Source organism: Eretmochelys imbricata, chromosome 23 (assembly GCF_965152235.1).
Source record: "Eretmochelys imbricata isolate rEreImb1 chromosome 23, rEreImb1.hap1, whole genome shotgun sequence".
Lineage (NCBI taxonomy): Eukaryota > Metazoa > Chordata > Testudines > Cheloniidae > Eretmochelys > Eretmochelys imbricata.
Window position 1 is genome coordinate 7,595,881 of NC_135594.1, and position 22,154 is coordinate 7,618,034.

At 52.7% G+C, this 22,154-nt stretch overlaps 1 protein-coding gene across 1 annotated transcript; it reads right to left on the reverse strand.

The window, feature by feature from the left end:
* Positions 1 to 1,809: 1,809 nt before the first annotated feature.
* LOC144278805 (peptidoglycan-recognition protein SC2-like) lies at positions 1,810 to 3,910 on the reverse strand. The gene is made up of 4 exons (XM_077840157.1): positions 3,886 to 3,910; positions 3,157 to 3,363; positions 2,326 to 2,448; positions 1,810 to 1,988 (listed from the first exon to the last, which is right to left on the reverse strand). The coding sequence occupies exons 1-4, from the start codon at positions 3,908 to 3,910 to the stop codon at positions 1,810 to 1,812; spliced, it is 534 nt and encodes a 177-aa protein (XP_077696283.1).
* Positions 3,911 to 22,154: the final 18,244 nt, after the last annotated feature.

The window sequence follows — 22,154 nt, forward strand, 5'->3', positions numbered from 1 at the left end:
AGGGAACTGGGATTGTTTACCCTGCAGAAGAGAAGAATGAGGGGGGATTTGATAGCTGCTTTCAACTACCTGAGAGGTGGTTCCAGAGAGGATGGTTCTAGACTATTCTCAGTGGTAGAAAAGGACAGGACAAGGAGTAATGGTCTCAAGTTGCAGTGGGGGAGGTTTAGGTTGGATATTAAGAAAAACTTTTTCACTAGGAGGGTGGTGAAACACTGGAATGCGTTACCTAGGGAGGTGGTAGAATCTCCTTCCTTAGAAGTTTTTAAGGTCAGGCTTGACAAAGCCCTGGCTGGGATGATTTAATTGGGGATTGGTCCTGCTTTGAGCAGGGGGTTGGACTAGATGACCTCCTGAGGTCCCTTCCAACCCTGATATTCTATGATTCTATGATTCTATGTTCCCTCCTCTCAGGCCCCTCCTGCCAGTCTCCAGCCGCAGCCCCAGCTCCCATCAGCAGGTGCAAACCCCAGCTCCCCTCCCCTTCCTTCAGCTCAGTGCTGCCAGGCCTGCCTGTGTGTGACCCATGCGGAACCAGCACCCCCTTGGTTCCTCTCCACCTCCTGCCTCTGGATTGGGAGGCAGCACAGCCTAGTGGGCAGAGTACTTGACTGCACCCATGGGATCTGTTCCACGCTCTGCCACTAACTGGCCCTGTGAGTTTTGGTAAAACCCTTTTCCCCTCCTTGTGCCTCAGTTTCCCCTCCCATCCTTTGTCTAATTAGACTGTGAGCTCTTTAGGGCAGGGACTGTCTGTCTCATGTTCTGTGTGTATAGCACCTAGCCCAAGGGGGCCTCTTAGTGCTAATCTGACAGACCATAACCACACCCTCGCAGCTCGCCCAGCCCAGCCCAGCGGCAGGGTGGTGGTGGTTATGGTTTAACAGGAGATGAAATGATTCCCAGCGCTTCAACTTTTCATGTGCTAGAAGCTGGTTTATTTTCACTGCTCAGTAGCTCCCAAGCAAAGCAAACACTAAGCCGCAGGGGCGCTGGGTTAAATGCAAATTGCACTTGAATTAAAAAACCCTTTGTGGGACTCTGTGACCCACCCGACGGGTACTTCCCAGGCACCTGCTGTGTGAAGATCCAAACACTTTGCCCCCCTCGGTGAGAGAGGCTCGCGGGAATGGATTGTCGGGGCGAAAGGGTCGAGGGCTGAAAGCTTTGAGAGCCAGACCCTGCAGGGGCCAGACAGAGCCGAGTGTCAGGGCTCGGGGACACTTGGGTTCCCTTTGTGGGGGGGTTAAATAGCGACCGATTTCTCGGGGATTCCAGATAAAATCTTTGCTGCAGATCTCAGGGGGGATGGGGGCAGAGGCGGATTTGACTCTGGAATTGATAATTGCTCAGGCGTTTCACACGGGAATGGAGGCGAAGTTTCCTGAGCTGCCCAGGGATTGGCAGGGCCGTCGCCACAGAGCTTGGCTGAGGCTTGGCCCCACCCCCCTGGACGCTGTAAGACCCTGGGCCTGGCTGTGTGTGGACCTGGGCTAAACTGACATGCCCGTTGCGGGCGGGAGCGAGGGGCTAGGCCTGGCATCTGCCAAAGGAAGCAGCCTGGGGGAGGCAGGTGGCTCCCAGGCGCCATTAGAAATCTGAGCCCCCCGGGGGGGGCAAGCAGAGCCCAGGGAAGATGGGAGCGTAACCCCAACTCTCAGAGCCCTGCTCTCCGGGCCCTAGGAGGCAGCAGGTGGGCGAGAAGCGGGAGGCTGCCCCCTGCTGGGGGGCAGAGGTGCTGCTCGAGCAGGCAGAAGCTGTGGGCGGGGTCAGCGATGGGCACAGGGGCTGCCCCGAGGCTGCAGGGACTCAGGCTTCAAACTCAGGCCACTGGCTTATGGTCTCGTAGAGGGCGTCCCCAGGGCATTCGGTTGACTTCATGTCGCGATGCCCCTTCAGGGTGTAGCTTTCACTCAGGAAGCCCCCGGAGACAGCACTTTGGATCAGGCTCTTGGCAACGGTCAGGGTGGTGATGTCAGGGGCTGTTTCTGCAGGACACCAGCAGCCCCCTGTTAATTTCACACACGCCCCTGGCCCCTCTCTGCTGCTCAGGGGATGTGAATGTGGCCTGAGTAAATAAACACTGTCTAGCCACGTTCTTGATTGGCCATGTCAGTGTCTCCCCCGCCCCCCACCATTGTGTTTGGTAATGCGTCTCCCCGCCTCCACGCACACATTTGCTTCGCCACGCTCCCCCTCCCCCTCTCTTTCCTGACCCTGTGCCCCAGCCCAGTGTCCCACCGTGGTGGAACCAAGAGCAGCTGTGGACTTCCTAGTTCCCCTGGGGGCCTAGCAGGGAAATCTGTACAGACGGGAACCATGTACTGGAGAAGCTGCCCAGGAAGCTGATTCCCAGTGACTTATTGTTCCAGTTCTTGGCATGGGCCCCCATGGTGCTCCAACCTCTGCCCTCGTAGACTGTGTCGTCTTCGCCGATGAGGAAGCAGCAGGCAGAGCGCAGTGTGAGACCTGCACAGGCATGTCGGCCGCACCCTCCCCTCCCCATCGCTCTCGGCAGCTCCCCCAGGGTCGTCGCTGGCCCGGCCCGGGTTTGAACCTGGGACCATCAGAGCTAGAAGCTCAATCCTCTGCCATGGAGCTAAAGACCCACTGAGGAAAAGGACTGGAATGGAGGGGCCCTAACCTGTATTGCACTGTTTGGCCATTAGCTGGCGCTCTGTGTAACCCCCCTTATGGAAGGCACCAAGGGCCCCACCTGGACATAGCTGGGGGTCGAGTGAGGGCTGTAGCGGGCCCAGATGTGGGGCAGGAGAACAGCACTGGGAGCCGCTGCTCTGCAGGAAATTCCCAGCTGGGTTTCCATCTCCCGACATCACCATCTCAAAACATTTCATGGAGCAAAATCTCTGGCCAGGTTTTCGTTGCAGGGCGTCAGGCCGGCTGCAGGGAAACGTGTCAATAACGCCGGCATGGGGCGGTGTCACAGAGGCCTTTGCTGGCCCCCACCCCACCCCATTGCCACGGCTCCAGCCCCACACACAAATGCTGTAGGAGTGTAACTGTCCCAGGCTAGTTAACACATTACAGCCCCGGTGGGGGGACAATCCTCGGTGCTTACGGTGACGGTGACAGCACTGCCGAGAACACATGTTAAACCAATCAGCGAACCACCCGGCTGCTAATGGGCTTACCAGAGATCCCTCCCCTGACTCCAGCCAGGGCTCCGGCCGGGGTGCAGCCCGTCAAACCCACCCACGGGCTTTTCAGTGCTTCCAAGCTCAGCACGGCTTCTGCTGTGAACATGACCCCTGGGAATCTGTGAGTGCCGCAGGCCGGTCCCTCGATCTGGGAACAGGTCATTCGCAGCCAGTGTCTCGCTCCCCAGGGCGTCGTTTCGAAAGGCTGGGGGCAGAGGTGGGAATTTGCATCCCCGCCTTGGCTGGTCGGTCTTTTTACAAGTGTCCTGTGATGGTCCTGACCCTTCCCAGGGTTTGCTGGAGTCACGTCTCCCCCAGAGGCATCACGTCCCATCCCCCCAGACTCCAGACCCATTTGCATTTGTAATACAATGAACTCCGGAAATACCCACATTTCGTCCAACCAGCTTTGTGCACGGTCTGGGAGGAAACTGCTGTCTGTGGCCCATCTCCCCCTACAGAAATGGGTGGAACCAAGTGCTGTCCGGCACCCTTGGAGAACCCATTGACTTAGTACCTGGACAGGTTTCTCCTCTGCCTGGCATTTCTGCTATGGCCTGTCACAATGTCACGTTTTGACATTGCATTTAAGAAGCATTCTGCCATCACCCCAGCACCCGGCCTTCACAAACCCGCCCGGTCGGCTGGCAGCCTCCTACCCCAGTTCTCTCTAGAGCCCCTGGGCCGATCTCTCCCACGCCCCTCCTTACTCGGGGTGCCCCCAAACCTTTTCCTTCCAGCATGCAGTTCATTTTCTTAACTTCCGACACGGCTCAGCTGCATTATTAACGATGAGGCTTGTCCTGCTCCATCACATCTTCCGGGTCCTCCTCGCACTCAGCCGGCTTCCCCGGTGCTCCCAGTGTCACCGCAGCCAATTGCTCCTGTGCTGGCCGATGAGCACTTCCACCATCCTCCGCCCGTTTCTGACAACCCCACGTCTGCACCGTCTCCTCAGCTCCTTCCCCTCGCCCGCCTTCCCCTTTCCTTGCGGCACTCGCCAGCCGCCCGTTGACTTCCCCATTCTGCGACTTCCCTTTCTGAGCATTTTCTGTCACTTCCTTAAGCTTCTGATTAAAAGCCTCGTGCGCCTGATGCTGAGCTGCCGCCCCGGGTCACGCTTTCCCCTCCACTCTCTGGTGAGCCTCAGAGACAAGCAGCGCACATGTGTGATCCCACGGGCCGGTCGGCCGCTGTGCGGCCCCAGATCCTCCATGCATAACAGCACATTTCTTTACAAACAATACAAGCCCTCCTTTACTATTTCGGCCATTCTTTGCCCTCGTTTTACTCTTGATGGAGTTAACGTTTTGCTGGATCTAGTCTTACATCTCTTCTTCAAACTTTTCCCCTCCCCTGTAGGCCCCTAGACTGTCCCAGCCAGAGTTTCCACACACGGCTAGGTCTTTACTCCCGACACAGAGGTTGTTACCCTGCCCGGTCCTGTTCCAGCCAGTAAACTTGGGTTGGAGGATCCCCCAGGGAAGCAGATTTATTACCAATTCAGCTTCGATCTTACTTCCTACTTAAAGAGACCTCAAGGACCCAAGCCCCAGCCAGTATTTATTAGTTATTAGTACAGCGCTCAAACAGAAAGGCAGATCCATTACCACGTCTGCTGAACCAAATTTTGCAGCCGTTGATGTAAACGACAGACTGATCCCTGTGATGTCTTTTGCCACGGCTTGCATACAGCCTTGCATTGGGAAAGAGGAAGAGATAAGCTGGAACTAAGTTACCTATAAGTAGTCCAAGCTGTATGCAAGCCGTGGCAAAAGACATCACGGGGATCACTCTGTCGCCTGCAAAATTTGTGTCTGGTAAATATCATAGACTTCCCAGCACACAATCACACATCTGCTGCTTAAGCATAAACTTTTACCATCACTATGTTATTTATACATTTCCATTTGTTTGTGGTTAGTACATTTCTCGCACAATTGCGTGGCAACGCAAATAACAGGGCGCTAGGCTAAAAATTTTAGCAAACTGGCATTTTTCACAGCCTGTGAGAGTTTAGCAGCTTTCCCAAAGCATCTCGGGAGTTCGGGTCACCAGCTGGCCTGAGGTCTGATAGTAATTTGGCCTCTACCAGTCAACAAACCTTTGTACTGGTATAACGGCATCCCCATGGATGGGGTGGGGGGGTGTTGTAATGTTTTAACTAGACCGGTCCAGTTAAAGTCCTCAGGCTTTTGCATACACACATGGCTGGCCTGCGGAGTGACCTTGGTTAAGTCACGTCCCCCTTGTGTGCCTCAGTTTCCCCATCTATAAAGTGGGGATAGTAATGCCAACTTCCTTTGTGAAGGGCGTTGAGATCTGCTGGAGAAAGGGGCTAGCTCAGGGCCAGGTGTTATAACTGGGGAGCAAGAGGGTCTGTCGCTGCCCCAGGCAGGTCGTGGGAGCACTGGAATAGGTTATCTAGGGAGGTGGTGGAATCTCCATCCTTAGAAGTTTTTAAGGCCTGGCTTGACAACGCCCTGGCTGGGATGATTTAGTTTGGGTTGGTCCTGGTTTGAGCAGGGGGTTGGGCTAGATACCTCCTGAGGTCTCTTCCAACCCTGATATTCTGTGATTCTATGAAATGCAAGTGGTGCAAAATAATAGCGAGATGGCACCCTGGTGATGCAAATCCAAGGCAGCATCCACACTGGGGCAGTCAATCTGAGCCAGGGGTGATGGGTTTTGTGATATGGTGACATATCCAGGTCGGGGTTTCTTATCCCTTTTCCAGGGCTTGGATAGAACCCAGGAGTCCTGGCTCCCAGCGCCCCCTTTCTAACCACTAGACCCCACTGTCATGGGGCCCCCTGGTGATACTCTGGAACTGCTACAGACGAAGCCAGTCAGGACTCTGGGGAAGTCTCCTTTCTGTGAGCAGCCAGTCTTCAGGACACACAGCTCACACAATTTCTGCCTTCCTTGGTCTGACCTCGGAGCATTCAGCATCCTCTGCCCCTCCGTGCGCTTCCCAAGGGGAGTCCACCCAGGTGGAGTCCTGGGGAAGCCAGAGGGTCCTGCACCCCAACTTCGCAGTCAGACGTGACTCTCAGCCAGCCAGTAAAACAGAGGTTTATTAGACAACAGGAACATGGTCTAACACAGAGCTTGTAGGTGCAGAGAACAGGAGCCCTCAGCTGGGTCCATTTTGGGCGGCAGTGAGCCAGAGAACCACGTCTGCACTTCACTCAGTGTCCCCAGCCAGCCCCAAAGTGAAACTATCTCCAGTCCCCGCCCTCCTCTGGGCTTTATCCCTTTTCCGGGCCAGGAGGTCACCGGATTCCTTTGTTCTCCAACCCTTTTGCTCTCACCTTGCAGGGGGGAAGGGCCCAGGCCATCAGTTGCCAGGAAACAGGGTTTCGGCCATTCTCTGTGTCCAGACCCCTGCACACACCTGCCCCCTAGGGCTCTGCAATCATCATACACCCTTATCCCACCATCTAGATACTTAAGAACTGCCTAGGGGAAACTGAGGCACCCCCACAATATTCAGAGGAAACATTAAGAACAGTCCCACTTCATCACACCCACTCCCCTCCCAGGGCTGGTGATAGAACTCAACAGTCCCAAGCTGCCGAGTGCTTTGGCCATGGGGTGTAAAACGGTCCCGTCTCCGCTTCCTCTCCCACCGCTGCAACGGTGCAGAAGCTGCTTTAATAGCAGCCTCCCTCTGCCCCCCCGCACACGCCCAACTGAGTCTCAGGCCTTGCTAACGCTCAGTGCCACGGCAGCCCCAGGAGATGATTGCTGCGGGGGTGTCAGCCCAGGGGGAGGTAGTGACTCCTAGAAGCAGGGAGAGCAGCAGCACCATAGATCAGGGAGGTCTGGCAATGCCAGTGGCTGTCTGGGGTCTGGCAGCCCTGGCACTCAGCGCAGATTGTCAAAGGTCAAACCCTCTCACTACCGGCTCTGTAGCTCCCCCTTGCTTTCGGTCTGTCTTAGGCACCATCCTGGCCCTCATCCCCCTGGCATTCGAGCACTGCCCAATCTCGATTGCATTTATTCTAACTGCCCCTTCAGGGCAGGGCCTGGCTGCTACCCCCACTGTAGAGGCAGGGAACCGCAGCACAGAGGGAATAATGGACTAGCCCGAAGCCAAACAGAGCATCTGTGGCAGAGCTGGGAAATGAACATGGGTCTCCTGGGTCCCAGGCTGGTACCTTCTCTTCCAACCTCCTGCCCCCTTCATCCCTGGTTCAGAGTGAGCTGTGGGAGCTCTCTGGGGCACAGGAGCTGGCTGGTGCCCAGATGGAGCTACGTTGCCTACTGCACAGATCTCGCTTTTTCCAAACATTGAAAATGCTGCTACAACCTTACCAGGGCCCGCCAGGATCCTTGCAGCTGGTCAGTGCTAAGCTGTGAACTGTGCTAGGTAGAGAAGATGAAACAGATCTTCCCTCACTAGCGGAGCTCTGTGTTACTGGGGACTCACTGCTGGCTCAACGCAACCAGCCCTCCTCAAATGGAGCCTATAAATCCTCCAGCCCTGCTGTTCTCCTTTGTATTTCTGTAGTGCCCAGGGGTCTCAGTCCCGGATCAGGGCCCCGCGGTGCTAGACATTGTACAGACACAGCCCTATTCCCCCCACACTGGGTCTTCTGAATGGCCCCTGCTTAGGGGAGGGCGGGGGGGGGGCTCCTTTCCTCACCCAGTGTCTCCTGCTAGCAGAGATGCTCTGAGAGACGTCTACGCTCTGGGCCTCTGGGCTTCCCGGGCTGGGAGGCAAGCGTGGCTGTCTCCGGGCAATTCCGCTGACTCTCCAGCAGCTGCACGGCAGGTGTCCGAAGGCACCTCTAGTCCTCTCCAGAGCTCAGGGGGACTGTCCTGGCATCGGACTGTCCTGGGGAATGGAACAATGGCTCCGGGCAGCCGGAGAATGCCTGTTCCCCCGGCAACCTCAGTGCCATTCCCTCTGGAAGTGATGGTGTCAGCAAAGGTGCTGGAGGTGGTCAGGCCTCGTGGTTGGAGCTGGACTCAGGAGGCCGGGGCGTGGGTGGAGCGAGGCTGGAGCAAGAGCAGGGCTGGAGGAGGACTAGGAGCAGGGCTGGAGCAGCCTAAGACTGTTGCCAATGTCAGGCAGGAGAGAGCCCAGCACAGGACGGACCCAGGGCCTGACAGATGGCTCCAGGGGGGGCTTGGCTCCCGGCCCCGCTGGGTATTGACATGCCAGGCACCCCAGGGCATTATCACCAGCCCGTTCCCAGTCTTGGCATGGCAGTATATTTCCTTCCCAGTCCCTGTCCCCTGCCATTAAACAAGGAACTCCACGCTGGGGATGTGCACCTGGCAGCACGCAGCTGCCTGAGAACACACAGGCCAGGGTGCAGGGCGAGGGCTCCAGAGAGAAACGGCAGGAGGGCAATGCTGGGAACCGTGTGCTCAGGGACTGCCATCAAAAAGGCACGTCTGCCACCTCCCTCTCAAGTCCTTCGCACCTGCATATTGCCAGGGGAACATCCCATTTCTACTGAGGCCTCAGGGACAGGATTTATGATGAACCGGCTGGAGTTGATCCGCACCCCCGCCCCCCCCGTGTTGCACCCCAACGGCTAGCTGGGGATCCAAACTGACACTCCCCAGTTTGAGCCCCTGCCTAGCCAGGCCCTGTTCCCTCCCCCCAGGCAGTTGTTGGCCCTGAACTCCTGCAGGCAGCCATGACACACAGGTGCTTGGGGGCTTGAGAGAAGGGCTATCACCAGCTGAATGACCCCTGCCTGTACGGTGGGGACTGAGGCCACTTTGCCAGCAGGTGCCCCCCAAGTCCTGTGCTATGCTGAGTCTGGGGAGATGGGCAGGTTCAGTCTCATTAGAAGGGATCGGCCAGACAGAAAGGCAGAATCGGGTCCCCGCACAGAGCCCCTCTACTACCTGCCTGTGTCCTAACCACCAGGACAGTGGCCAATCCCACCTTCAGGTCAGGTTCCAGCGTCGGGCCCTGTCCATACCCACAGCGCGTGGCACCCAGCATGCGCCGATAGACTCCGGTACATGCAGTAAGTTCACAGACACTAGAAACTGCCTAACGCCAGGCTGGGGGCTGGGGATGTGTAGGGTACAGAGCACAGCACCCCCTAAGGCCGGGCAGGAGGGCTGGGAAATGCATATGATACAGAGCACAGCGCCCTCTAACACCTGGCATGGGGGCTGAGAGATGGGGGGTGTAGGGTACAGAGCACAGCGCCCCCTAATGCCGGCCAGGGGGCCTGGAAGCTGGGGGAACATGTAGGATCCGGAGCACAGCATCCCCTAACACCAGGCTGGGGGGCAGGGAGAGGGGGGATATGTGGGGTACAGAGCACAGCGCCCCCTAACACCAGGACACGAGGTCTCGTCCGTCTCAGGGCGGAAATGATCACACCCTGCGAATGGGGGATCTGCCACGGGCACTGGCAGGAGCGCGCTGCTTTACATTAAGGTTCTTTGGCTGATGGGCGAACCTCACCCCGCCCTGCGTTTCGAGTGTGAACAGCTGTCGATGGAAACCCAGATGGCAGAGATGGAGCAGGACTAACCGGGGACACTGGGTCTCGCCCTCACCCCGTGTCTACACTGTACGAGGGTGGGAAATAGCAGGTGCCTTTTCTTGCCCTGATACGATTTTGGAGATGCCAACACTAGCGACAGCTTTCTCCCTGTGTGGGTTGTGGGATCCAGGGGAGCCGTCTGTGTGCTCTGTACAGGACAAGGCGTGTAGATGGTTTATACCTCAATGTATCACTGTAAATACAGTTATTTAATATGTCAAATAAAAGCAGAACAATACGTCAAAAAACATCAAAATGAAACAGAGGATTGTTATGTACAGGGGGGATTGCTATGTACAGGGGGGATTGCTATGTACAGAGGGGATTGCACGTGACTAGTTAACTGCTCGAGAGCTTTCATCACCATGTACTTTCTGACAGGTTTCCGCGCCCTGTGTAGGGTTTACGTCCCGCCCTCCGTCCCTGTTTCCGGTCGTGTACATTTTTGGCGCCGTCGGCCCTTTTGAACATTTCTTTTGTATTGTTTTCTGTGTTTGGCTGGGGGAAGGTTGCGTTCTTGTGTTTTGACATATTTAGAGAAAAAGTATGAACAAGTAGAAAGAAAGGCTGTAAGGGGTTTGCGGCTCCCTCCCTGTCCATCAGGGTGGGAGACCACGCCCCTCCCTACGATACTTCCGGGGTACCTTGGTTCAGGGGAAAATTAGCCCAGCGTTAATGGTTCAGGCCTGCAGTCAGGCCGAGCAATGGTAGAGAGTCTGTTTGCCTAGGGCCCTCATTCAGGGCAGGGCTGCAGTCAAGTAGGGGCTCTGGCCTACAATCAGGCAGGCAGAGCAGCAGAAGGTCCATTTGCCTGGCCCTTGATCAGGGCAGGGCAGCAATCAAGTAGGGGGGCTCTGGCCTACAGTCCGGCAGAGCCGTCGCCGTCTAGGGGAGGTTAGCTCTCTGGTGGAGAGTCAGCACAACCGTCTGGCGTCCTGATTCAGGAGGGTGCCAGACCAATCAGGTCTCCTGACAACCAGGTGGGGAACCTGCCACTCCTGACGGTGGTGTGGCGATGGTAGGGGAACCCAGGCCCTCTCGCTCCACTGCGTCCCCACCCAGGGCCCTAAACAGCAGTGGAGTGCTCCGCCACTGCGTCAGTGGGGAAAATCCGATCACAACATGCTGGCCGGCTTGTAGTCAATAACACAGCTGAACCCAATTCGGCTGCCCTGGGCTCCTTCCTACACACCCATTCTGTGTGTACATGGGTCCCAGGGTTGTCGTTCGCTTCGCTGGGGTAGACGGCTAGTGGCAGCCCCACCAGCTCCTTGGAGTCCCCGGCATCTGGCAGCTCCGGCAACCCCTCTGGCTCTCTGTCAGGATAGCGCTCTCCATTAGGGGAGCAGGGAAGAGACGTCCTGCTCCTCCAGCAGCTCTCTCCCAACTCAGCTGGAGGGGCGGCCTTTTATAGTTCTGCTTCCTGTCCCACCCCTCTGCTTCCGGCAGGGTGGCATGCGGTGGGAGACAAGCCTGCTTTCTGCAACCCTCCTGCCCCCAACAACCCACTTCAGTGAGTCCCAAAATCAAATCCACTTACCAGGGGCCTCTTCTCCTCTTTGCTCTTCGCCAACATCCGGGAGAGAAAAGAGCTCCTGGCCGCATGCATCTCTGACCTCCGAGTCATCTTCTTCCTCTGGGTCCCCCTCCACATCCTCGTCCAAGATTTCCTCCTCCTGGCTCGGTCCACTCTCAACTGACATGCGAGCCACCGAAGTATCCACAGTGGTGTTAGCAATGGAGGTGGGGTCGCTGCAGAGTATCATGTCCAGCTCTTTGGAGAACCGGCAGCTCATAGGCGCAGCACCGGAGTGGCGGTTTGCCTCCCGCGCCCTGTGCTTGGCGTTCCGCAGCTCCTTCCCCTCGATCCTAAACTGCCGTGTGTCCCGGTCATCGCCCCTTTCTGTCATGCATCGTGAAATCTGTCCGTAGGTGTAATGATGCTGGTACTGGCGGGACCCGACTGAGAGTGCCAGTTCAGGACAAACTGCTTCAAGCAGGGCAGTTACAGCCGAAGGCTGGGGGTTTTCCACCTCTAAGGCAAACCAAACCAGCCAAACAGAGCAGACTTTGGTCTCACCCCACTGGCTCACCACAAGTCACACAAGCAATTCCCTTAGACACTCCAGTTTCCCAGTCTCACCAACAGAACCACTTGTTATGGGGACAAATGGTTATGAAAACCAATACCCCAGGAAAAGAAAAAAGGTTCTCTTGATCCCAGAAGGACCAAGCCCCAGACCCAGGTCAATATACAAATCAGATCTTGTCCCAAATCACGCTGTTGCCAACCCTTTAGAATCTAAAATCTAAAGGTTTGTTCATAAAAGGAAAAAGCTATAGATGAGAGCTAGAATTGGTGAAATGGAATCAATGACATACAGTCATGGCCAAGTTCTTGGTTCAGGCTTGCGGCAGCGACAGAATAAACTGCAGGTTCAAATCAAGTCTCTGGAAAACATCCACAGCTGGGATGCGTCTTTCAGTTCTTGGTTCAAAGCTTCAGTGTAGCAAAGTCCCTCCAGAGGGATGAAGCAGGACTGAAGACAAGATGGAGGAGCTGCAGCAGCTTTTTATATTCTCTTGCCATGTGGTCTTTCTTTCTTTGTCCCAAGACAAGCTGTCCATCAAGTGGCCTTGAAAAACCTCCGAGTTCTGTCCATAGGCAGGTCCCTGCACAGCGTGCTGAGTCCCAAGGCTTGTCTGCCTTCTCTCAAGGGGTCAATTGTGTAGCTGATGGTCCTTAATTGGCCATCAAGCAGGCTAGGCATTGCATCCGATGAAGTGAGCTGTAGCTCACGAAAGCTTATGCTCAAATAAATTTGTTAGTCTCTAAGGGCCACAAGTACTCCTTTTGAACTTGTCTGGGTTGTCACCCAGAAGCATAGTACAAGTTTGAACCACAGACAGTACAGAGTCAATACTTATAACTTAAAATACAAAAATGACACAAACATATAGAAAGCATAATCATAACCAGCAAACCACAACCTTGCCTTAGACACTTTATTGGGCCCCCCTTTATACAAGATTTGGTGCCACTACAGGACCTTGGTTGCAACAATGATCTATATGGTCCCAGTTCAAGTCAATAAAGTCACAGTAGGTATCATAATTGCTACGTCCGGAGTGCAGCTGGGACTGTACAGCCACCTCTCCCCAAATGCTGATGAGGTCCAGCAGCTCAGCATAGCTCCAAGCAGGGGGATCGCCTGGTGCGTGGAGCAGGCCTGGCCACCTGGAAAGATGCGCTGCACGCATCATTGTGCAAACAGGAAGGGGACTTTCAAAATAGCAAAGGAGTTTATGGAGTGGGGATGATGGATGGTCACCTGAGGGCCGGGCAGTAGAGTTCAAACCGATGACCAGAGAGGCGAGAGCAGGCATTGTGGGACACCTCCCGGAGGCCAATCGCAGCGCCGTAATCGACCTCGGTGTCTACACTGGCACCGCAGCCCTGTAGCCCCGGTGCAGAAAGTTTTTTAAACTGTGCAGGGCTTTTTTTAAAGTGCTGCAACTGCCCTGTTTCCGCGCCCTGAGTGGCGTGGCCGTGTGTACACCTCACCAGTTGCAGCGCAGAAAGCTGCTTTACCGCGCTGCAACTTGCCAGCGTAGACAGGACCTAAGGAAACAGTGCCATGACTTTAAACCTCCTGTTCACTGGAAAAAAACAAGGCTGTGTTTTGGAGTGGAATAAAAATGCACCTTTTAAAAATGCTGTAACAGTTTTAACACATGATGAAAGTTATATTAAGCTTATTAAACATTTTAGATTTTTGTTGCATTATCAGACTGCTTTTGTTCTTAAATGTTTGCAGCCCAAGGGCTGAGACATAAATGCATGCTTCTGTGTTTGTTTTGGGTCTAGAGGCTGTATTAAAAGTAATGCTTTATAAAAGCAAAAAGGCTTTTTCATTTGTACTTTGTGTTTCTAAGAAGACAAAAAGCATTTTAGTAATAAGTTTGACAGGGGCATTTTTGAATTAGCCAGTTTGTTTTCAAAAGATGTCTAGTTACCATTAGGCAAAAGCCAGGGCCGTAAAGTTAATTAAAGGAAACAGGCATGTAGATTTCAAAGCCTCCTGGTTACAGAAATGGGAATGGCCATATCACCATTTACAAAATCTTTTTATTAACTCTTTAAATAAACTTACTATATAAAAGAATACAAAAAGAGACCGAAACCAAAACAGCTTTATCTTTAAATTGTAAAGAAAGCTTTAAAAATCAGGGTACAGTTAAAACCCTCATGTTTTTAAGGTTTGGATTTAGACAAAAAAGAAGAAAAAGCAGCTGATGTGAAAAAGTTCTGACAGAGATAAGGGGCTTGTTCTGTTCCCAACATACACACACATACGTTCTTCTTCTTTTCTCATGTTTTTTTGAAATGTAAACCAGGACAAACAAGTTTGCTTTAGGCCTGTTATAGAAAATCTGCATGGAGCAGGAGTTAAAAATAGCTGCCTTCCCCTGTTTAGCTCGCATGTCCTGTGACCAAAGTTGTTTCACTGTAAAGATGGCCAGAACATGTATGAATTTAAAACAAACAAGAACCCACAGCAGATTCCTTTTCAAAAGACACCCTTTGAACTTCTTAAGAGTGTAAAATAAAGAAGCATCTTGGGGTTAAAACCACAGGCAGTTTACAAAAGTAATTTCTTAAAGTTAAATTAAGTTTTTATTGACTTAAGGATTTTAGTATGATTTTTTGTTGCATGATCAGACTGTCTTTGTTTCTAAATGTTTGCAGTCCGTGTGCTGAGACCCAGGTACAAGCTCTTTTTTAACTGTTTAAATGGACTTAATATATCAAAGAATGCAAAAAGAGAAAGTTGGTTTTTTTGGTTACCTTGAAATTGTAAAGAAAGCTTTAAAAATCAGGGTATAGTTAAAAACCTCACATTTTGAAAGTATGGATTTCTACAAAACACAAGAAAAAGCAACTTATGTGAACCAGTTAGCTTTTTTTTTTAAACCAGAGATAAGGTATTTGTCTCCCACACTTCCGCCACACCCCCACCCCACACACACATTATTCTTTCCTAGTGATTTTTTAAGTGTAAACCAAAGGCCAAATTTGACCTATTTGAAGCAGGCCCTTCTGCTTTTAAATATTTTTCCAGCAAAGGCAGAGGATTAAAACTAAATGTAAACCTAAGGGGCTGCCAAGTTTTCCTGAACACTAGTAAGATCAACACCTGTTTACAGGAACGTTAATGGTAAAGAGAAAGCAATATTACCATTCACAATCTATTTAACACATTTGTAACCCTTGAAATGAACTCCCTTGTTCTCTAGTGAAATAAAGAGGCCCCTTTGTAACACGAACTGGTTTAAACTCTTAAGAAGGTGTCTACACTGCCCACGTGAAATCGCTGTCACGACAACACTTTAAGGTGGCAGTGTTGTCGCGGCTCCAGCTGAGGAGGGTGTTTTTTCACACCCCTGAGCGGGGCAAGTTTCAGCGCTGTAAGTGGCAGTGTAGACAAGCCCTAATTGAACTGTGAAATTTTAAAACAGGGAACTCTCTCTAAAAACCCCGAAAATTATTTTTGTTGTTTGTCAGCCCCAGTGGGAAAAGTCCCATAAAATTTAAAAGGTCTTAAAGCCAATGGGATTATCTATCTATCTATCTATCTATCTATCTATCTATCGATCGATCTAGTGGGAAAGGTGCTTGGGGCCTGTTTTTTTAGATAAGAATAAGGCAGTTAAAGGGGGTGGGTAGTGAGGGGAGGGGCGGGGAGGGGAGGGAGAGGGCTCTTGTTTAAAAATCTTGGGTTGATAGGATTGGTTCAGGAAAATGCATTCTATGATGCAGCTGTAGAACAGTTTCTGATTGATCCGCCCGAGAGGCAGAGATAACCATGCTGGGGACTGTGAGCCTTGGGAGCTCCCTCTTTTCCCCGGGGGCAGCCGCAAGGGAAGAATTAGTAGGGGAAGCAAAAGTGGATGGGAACCTGGGAGGCAGTGACCATGAGATGGTCGAGTTCAGGATCCTGAAACAAGGAAGAAAGGAAAGCAGCAGAATACGGACCCTGGACTTGAGAAAAGCAGACTTTGACTCCCTCAGGGAACTGATGGGCAAGATCCCCTGGAAGAATAACATAAGGGGGAAAGGAGTCCAGGAGAGCTGGCTGTATTTTAAAGAATCCTTATTGAGGTTACAGGGACAAACTGTCCCGATGTGTAGAAAGAATAGTAAATATGGCAGGCAACCAGCTTGGCTTAAGAGTGAAATCCTTGCTAATCTTAAATACAAAAAAGAAGCTTACAAGAAGTGGAAGATTGGACAAATGACCAGGGAGGAGTACAAAAATATTGCTCAGGCATGCAGGAGTGAAATCAGGAAGGCCAAATCACACCTGGAGTTGCAGCTAGCAAGAGATGTTAAGAGTAACAAGAAGGGTTTCTTCAGGTATGTTAGCAACAAGAAGAAAGTCAAGGAAAGTGTTGGCCCCTTACTGAATGAGGGAGGCAACCTAGTGACAGAGGATGTGGAAAAAGCTAATGTACTCAATGCTTTTTTTGCCTCTGTCTTCACGAACAAGGTCAGCTCCTAGACTACTGCACTGGGCAGCACAGCATGGGGAGGAGGTGACCAGCCCTCTGTGGAGAAAGAAGTGGTTCGGGACTATTTAGCAAAGCTGGACGAGCACAAGTCCATGGGGCCGGATGCGTTGCATCCGAGAGTCCTAAAGGAGTTGGTGGATGTGATTGCAGAGCCATTGGCCATTCTCTTTGAAAACTCATGGCGATCGGGGGAAGTCCCCGATGACTGAAAAAAGGCTAATGTAGTGCCCATCTTTAAAAAAGGGAAGAAGGAGGATCCTGGGAACTACAGGCCAGTCAGCCTCACCTCAGTCCCTAGAAAAATCGTGGAGCAGGTCCTCAAGGAATCAATTCTGAAGCACTTAGAGGAGAGGAAAGTGATCAGGAACAGTCAGCATGGATTCACCAAGGGCAAGTCATGCCTGACTAATCTAATTGCCCTCTATGACAAGATAACTGGCTCTGTGGATGAGGGGAAAGCAGTGGACGTGTTGTTTCTTGACTTTAGCAAAGCTTTTGACACTGTCTCCCACAGTATTGTTGCCAGCAAGTTAAAGAAGTATGGGCTGGATGAATGGACTATAAGGTGGATAGAAAGTTGGCTAGATTGTCGGGCTCAACGGGTAGTGCTCAGTGGCTCCATGTCGAGTTGGCAGCTGGTATCAAGTGGAGTTCCCCAAGGGTCGGTCCTGGGGCCGGTTTTGTTCAATGTCTTCATAAATGATCTGGAGGATGGTGTGGATTGCACCCTCAGCAAGTCTGCAGATGACACTAAACTGGGAGGAGAGGTAGATACGCTGGAGGGTAGGGATAGGCTACAGAAGGCCCTAGACAAATTGGAGGATTGGGCCAAAAGAACCCTGATGACGTTCAGCAAGGACAAGTGCAGAGTCCTGCACTTAGGATGGAAGAACCCAATGCACAGCTACAGACTAGGGACCGAATGGCTCGGCAGGAGTTCTGCAGAAAAGGACCTAGGGGTTACAGTGGACGAGAAGCTGGATATGAGTCAACAGTGTGCCCTTGTTGCCAAGAAGACCAATGGCATTTTGGGATGTAGGGGCATTGTAGGGGCATTGCCAGCAGATCGAGGGACGTGATCGTTCCCTTCTATTCGACACTGGTGAGGCCTCATCTGGAGTACTGTGTTCAGTTTTGGGCCCCACACTACAAGAAGGATGTGGAAAAATTGGAAAGAGTCCAGTGGAGGGCAACAAAAATGATTAGGGGACTGGAACACATGACTTCTGAGGAGAGGCTGAGGGAACTTGGGATGTTTAGTCTACGGAAGAGAAGAATGAGGGGGGATTTGATAGCTGCTTTCAACTTCGTGAAAGGGGGTTCCAAAGAGGATGGCTCTAGACTGTTCTCAGTGGTAGCAGATGACAGAACAAGGAGTAATGGTCTCAAGTTGCAGTGGGGGAGATTTAGGTTGGATATTAGGAAAAACTTTTTTGCTAGGAGGGTGGTGAAACACTGGGATGTGTTACCTAGGGAGGTGGTGGAATCTCCTTCCTTAGAAGATTTTAAGGTCACGCTTGACAAAGCCCTGCTGGGATGATTTAGTCGGGGATCGGTCCTGCTTTGAGCAGGGGGTAGGACTAGATGACCTCCTGAGGTCCCTTCCAACCCTGATATTCTATGATTCTATGAAGGGTAAGTTCTCTTCCCCTTCCCCCTCCCCCCCCTGCAGCTTGCTATACTTTCCTTGTATAATAACAGGTTTCAGAGTAGCAGCCGTGTTAATCTGTATTCGCAAAAAGAAAAGGAGGACTTGTGGCACCTTAGAGACCAACGCATTGGATGCTCATGAAAGCTTATGCTCAGATAAATTTGTTAGTCTCTAAGGTGCCACAAGGACTCCTTTTCTTTATACTTTCCTTGTCTCACGAACCAAAAAGGATCTCTTCCTGTTTTCTATATTCTCCTTCTCTCACTAACCAAAAAAAGGATCTTTCTCTCTTTTGCACAGCTCTGTGTTCTGCTTAGTAACAAAAAAGGATCTTTCTCTCTCTTTCTGTTTTCTGTACTTTACACAGCCCTTTGTCACTCACACAGGATCTCTAGCTTATTTTTCGGCCGTGTGATTTCTTTCACCCGACCTTCTCAACCTTCCTTTAGAGTTTCCTCTTTTCTTTAATGAGCCTTTGCTTTTTAAAATTGATTTCAATTTTTTTACTCTTATTATTTTTTAGTCCCAACAACAATAACCTTTTACCACGTTCTTACTAATCTATAAAACACACTCCTCTCTCTTGTTGCTTTCTATAGTTTCCCCTCTTCCTTCTATTTAAAATCACCTTTCTTTCCTTTTTTCTCCTAAGGCTAAGCAATCTTTCTTTTTTAAAAACTCCTTTCCTTTAAAACTCCTTTAAGGCCTCTGTCATGAGGGGGCGTGGCCTCCTGCCCTGGCAGCCTGGGAGGGAGCCGCGAACACCCCCTGGTGGGCAGAACCGGGACACCCATGGCAGCAGAGGGGCGGGGCAGGAAGCGGCGCTATAAAAGGCTGGGCCTCCAGCTCAGATGGGAGAGAGCTGCCAGATGAGCAGCACGTCTCTTCCCCGCTGTGGAAGCACGGACCGAACAGAGAGCGCTATCCTGACAGAGACCCAGAGGGGCTGCCAGATGCCAGGGACACTGAGAAGCTGGTGGCGCTGCCACTCACTGTCCTCCCCCAGAGCTCGCTGTTGCCGGCAGGGAAAGGGCTGGGGGAGTCCTCCTCTCTGGCCCCTATCCCGGAGCAGCCTTCCTGCACCCCAAACTCATCCCCAGCCCTGCCCCACCCCAGAGCCCACACCTGCCCCAGCCAGAGCTTTCACCTCTCCACCACACCCTCAATCCTCGCCCTGAGCCCCTCCAACACCCCAAACACCTTAACCCCAGTCCTAGCCAGAGCCCTCATCCCCCCATACCCCAACCCTCTGCCCCAGCCCTGAGCCCCCTCCAACACCACAAACCCCTCATCTCCAGCCCTAGACACAGCCTCATCCCCCCACACCGCAGCCGTCTGCCCCAGCCCTGAGCCCCTTCCAACACCACAAACCCCTCATCTCCAGCCCTTGACAGAGCCCTCATCTCCCTACATTCCAACCCTCTGCCCCAGCCTTGAGCCTCTCTAACCCCCCAAACCTCCCAGCCCCAAACAGAACCCTCACCCCCTACACCCTGACTCTTGCCCTGAGCCCCTCCCAAACCCCTCAGCCCTGCACCCCCTCCCTCTGCACCCCCTCCTATCCCCAAACTCCCTCCCAGAGCCTGCAGCCTGCACCCCAATACTCTGCCTAAGCCTAGGGCCTGCACCCCAGACGTCCTTCCTCACCCAAACTCCCTCCCGGAGCCTTGGGCAGGTGGGGGGCGAAGTAGGGGCGGGTTCTGGGCACCACCAAAATTTCTACAAACCTGCCACCCCTGAACCCATGTACACACGGAATGGGCGTGTAGCAAGGAGCCCAGGGCAGCCGAATTGGGTTCAGCTGTGTTATTGACTAGAAGCCGGCCAGTGTGTTGCTGTCGGATTTTCCCCACTGACGCAGTGGCGGACCGCACCACGGCTACTAGGGCCCTGGGCTGGGACGCAGTGGAGCGAGAGGGCCTGGGTTCCCCTACCACCGCCACCCCACCGTCAGGAGTAGCAGCCTCCCCACTTGGTTGTCAGGAGGCCTGATTGGTCTGGCACCCGCCTGAATCAGGACGCCAGACGGTTGTGCTGACTCTCCACCAGAGAGATAACCTCCCCCAGACTGCGACGGCTCTGCCGGACTGTAGGCCAGAGCCCCCCTACTTGATTGCTGCCCCGCCCTGATCAAGGGCCAGGCAAATGGACCTTCTGCTGCTCTGTCTGCCTGACTGTAGGCCAGAGCCCCTACTCGACAGCAGCCCTGTCCTGAATGAGGGCCCCGGGCAAACAGATGCTCTACCGTTGGTCGGCCTGACTGCAGGCCAGAACCATGAACACTGAGCTATTTCCCCTGAACCAAGGTACCCCGGAAGTATCGTAGCGAGGGGCGTGGTCTCCCTCCCAGACGGATTGGGAGGGAGCCGCGAACCCCCTACAGCCTCTCTTTCTACTCGTTCATACTTTTTCTCTAAATATGTCAAAACACAGCACGCTGTTAGGGCCCTGGGCGGGGACGCAGTGGAGTGGGAGGACCTGGGTTCCCCTATCCCCGCCACCCCACCGTCAGGAGTGGCAGCCTACTTGGTTGCTGCCCCGCCCTGATCAAGGGCCAGGCAAATGGACCTTCTGCTGCTCTGCCTGCCTGACTGTAGCACAAGCACGCAACCTTCCCCAGGCCAAACACAGAAAAATAATACAAAAGAAATGTTCAAAAGGGCTGATGGTGCCAAAAATGTACACGACCGGAAACGGGGACGGAGGGCGGGACGTAAACTCTACACGGGGCATGGAAACCTGTCAAAAAGTACATGGTGATAAAAGCTATTGAGCGGTTAACTACTCACGTGGCTGGGCAGGGCAGGCGGCCAATGGGGAGAAAGCCATGGTGCGGCATGATGTGTTCCACCCTGCTCCAGGCGGGCTCTGGTGCACCAAACCCCGAGAGTAGGGAGAGTGGCTTTTACTGGGGCAGCTGGGCAACTTCAACGACTGGGTTCTCCCTTGTATGCGTCAGTCTCATCCTGTGCAAGAGTGTCCGTAGGCTGGTGCGGGCTGGACGGTGTTTCTTGCAGGCCTTGAGGATCAGCATGGTCTGCAAAGCCAGGCACCTGACAGAGGACTTGCTGTCCTGCTGGAAGCCTTTGAGGACTAAGATTGAAAGGAAGGAAATGGAGGTCAGAGCCATGGTGCTCTGGAAAGTCCTGGCAGAGCAAGCCAGCGCTGTACCTCTCAGCCCGCGACAAGAAGGCAGCAGGCTGGGAGGCGGGAGGCAGGGGACTAGCAGGAACAACCACCAACCCTCACTAAACATCCCCACTGCCCTTCATAGCCGGGGGAGCCCCCAGACACAGGCAAGAAGTCACAATGAACCCCATTCACTCAAAAAGAAAAGGAGTACTTGTGGCACCTTAGAGACTAACCAATTTATTTGAGCATAAGCTTTCATGAGCTACAGCTCACTTCATCGGATGCATACTGTGGAAACTGCAGAAGACATTATATACACAGAGACCATGAAACAATACCTCCTCCCATCCCACTCTCCTGCTGGTAATAGCTTATCTAAAGTGATCACTCTCCATACAATGTGTAAGCCCTCTGCACCAACATTCCACACAAAGATGGACTACAAGCCGTCAAGAACACTATCCCCGATAATGTCACGGCTAACCTGGTGGCTGAACTTTGTGACTTTGTCCTTACCCATAACTATTTTACATTTGGGGACAATGTATACCTTCAGATCAGCGGCACTGCTATGGGTACCCGCATGGCCCCACAGTATGCCAACATTTTTATGGCTGACTTAGAACAACGCTTCCTCAGCTCTCGTCCCCTAACGCCCCTATTCTACTTGCGCTCTATTGATGACATCTTCATCATCTGGACCCATGGAAAAGAAGCCCTTGGGGAATTCCACCATGATTTCAACAATTTCCATCCCACCATCAACCTCAGCCTTGTCCAGTCCACACAAGAGATCCACTTCCTGGACACTACAGTGCTAATAAACAATGGTCACATAAACACCACCCTATACCGGAAACCTACTTACCGCTATTCCTACCTACATGCCTCCAGCTTTCACCCTGACCACACCACACGATCCATCGTCTACAGCCAAGCTCTGCGATACAACCGCATTTGCTCCAACCCCTCAGACAGAGACAAACACCTACAAGATCTCTATCAAGCATTCTTACAACTACAATACCCACCTGCGGAAGTGAAGAAACAGATTGATAGAACCAGAAGAGTTCCCAGAAGTCACCTACTACAGGACAGGCCTAACAAAGAAAA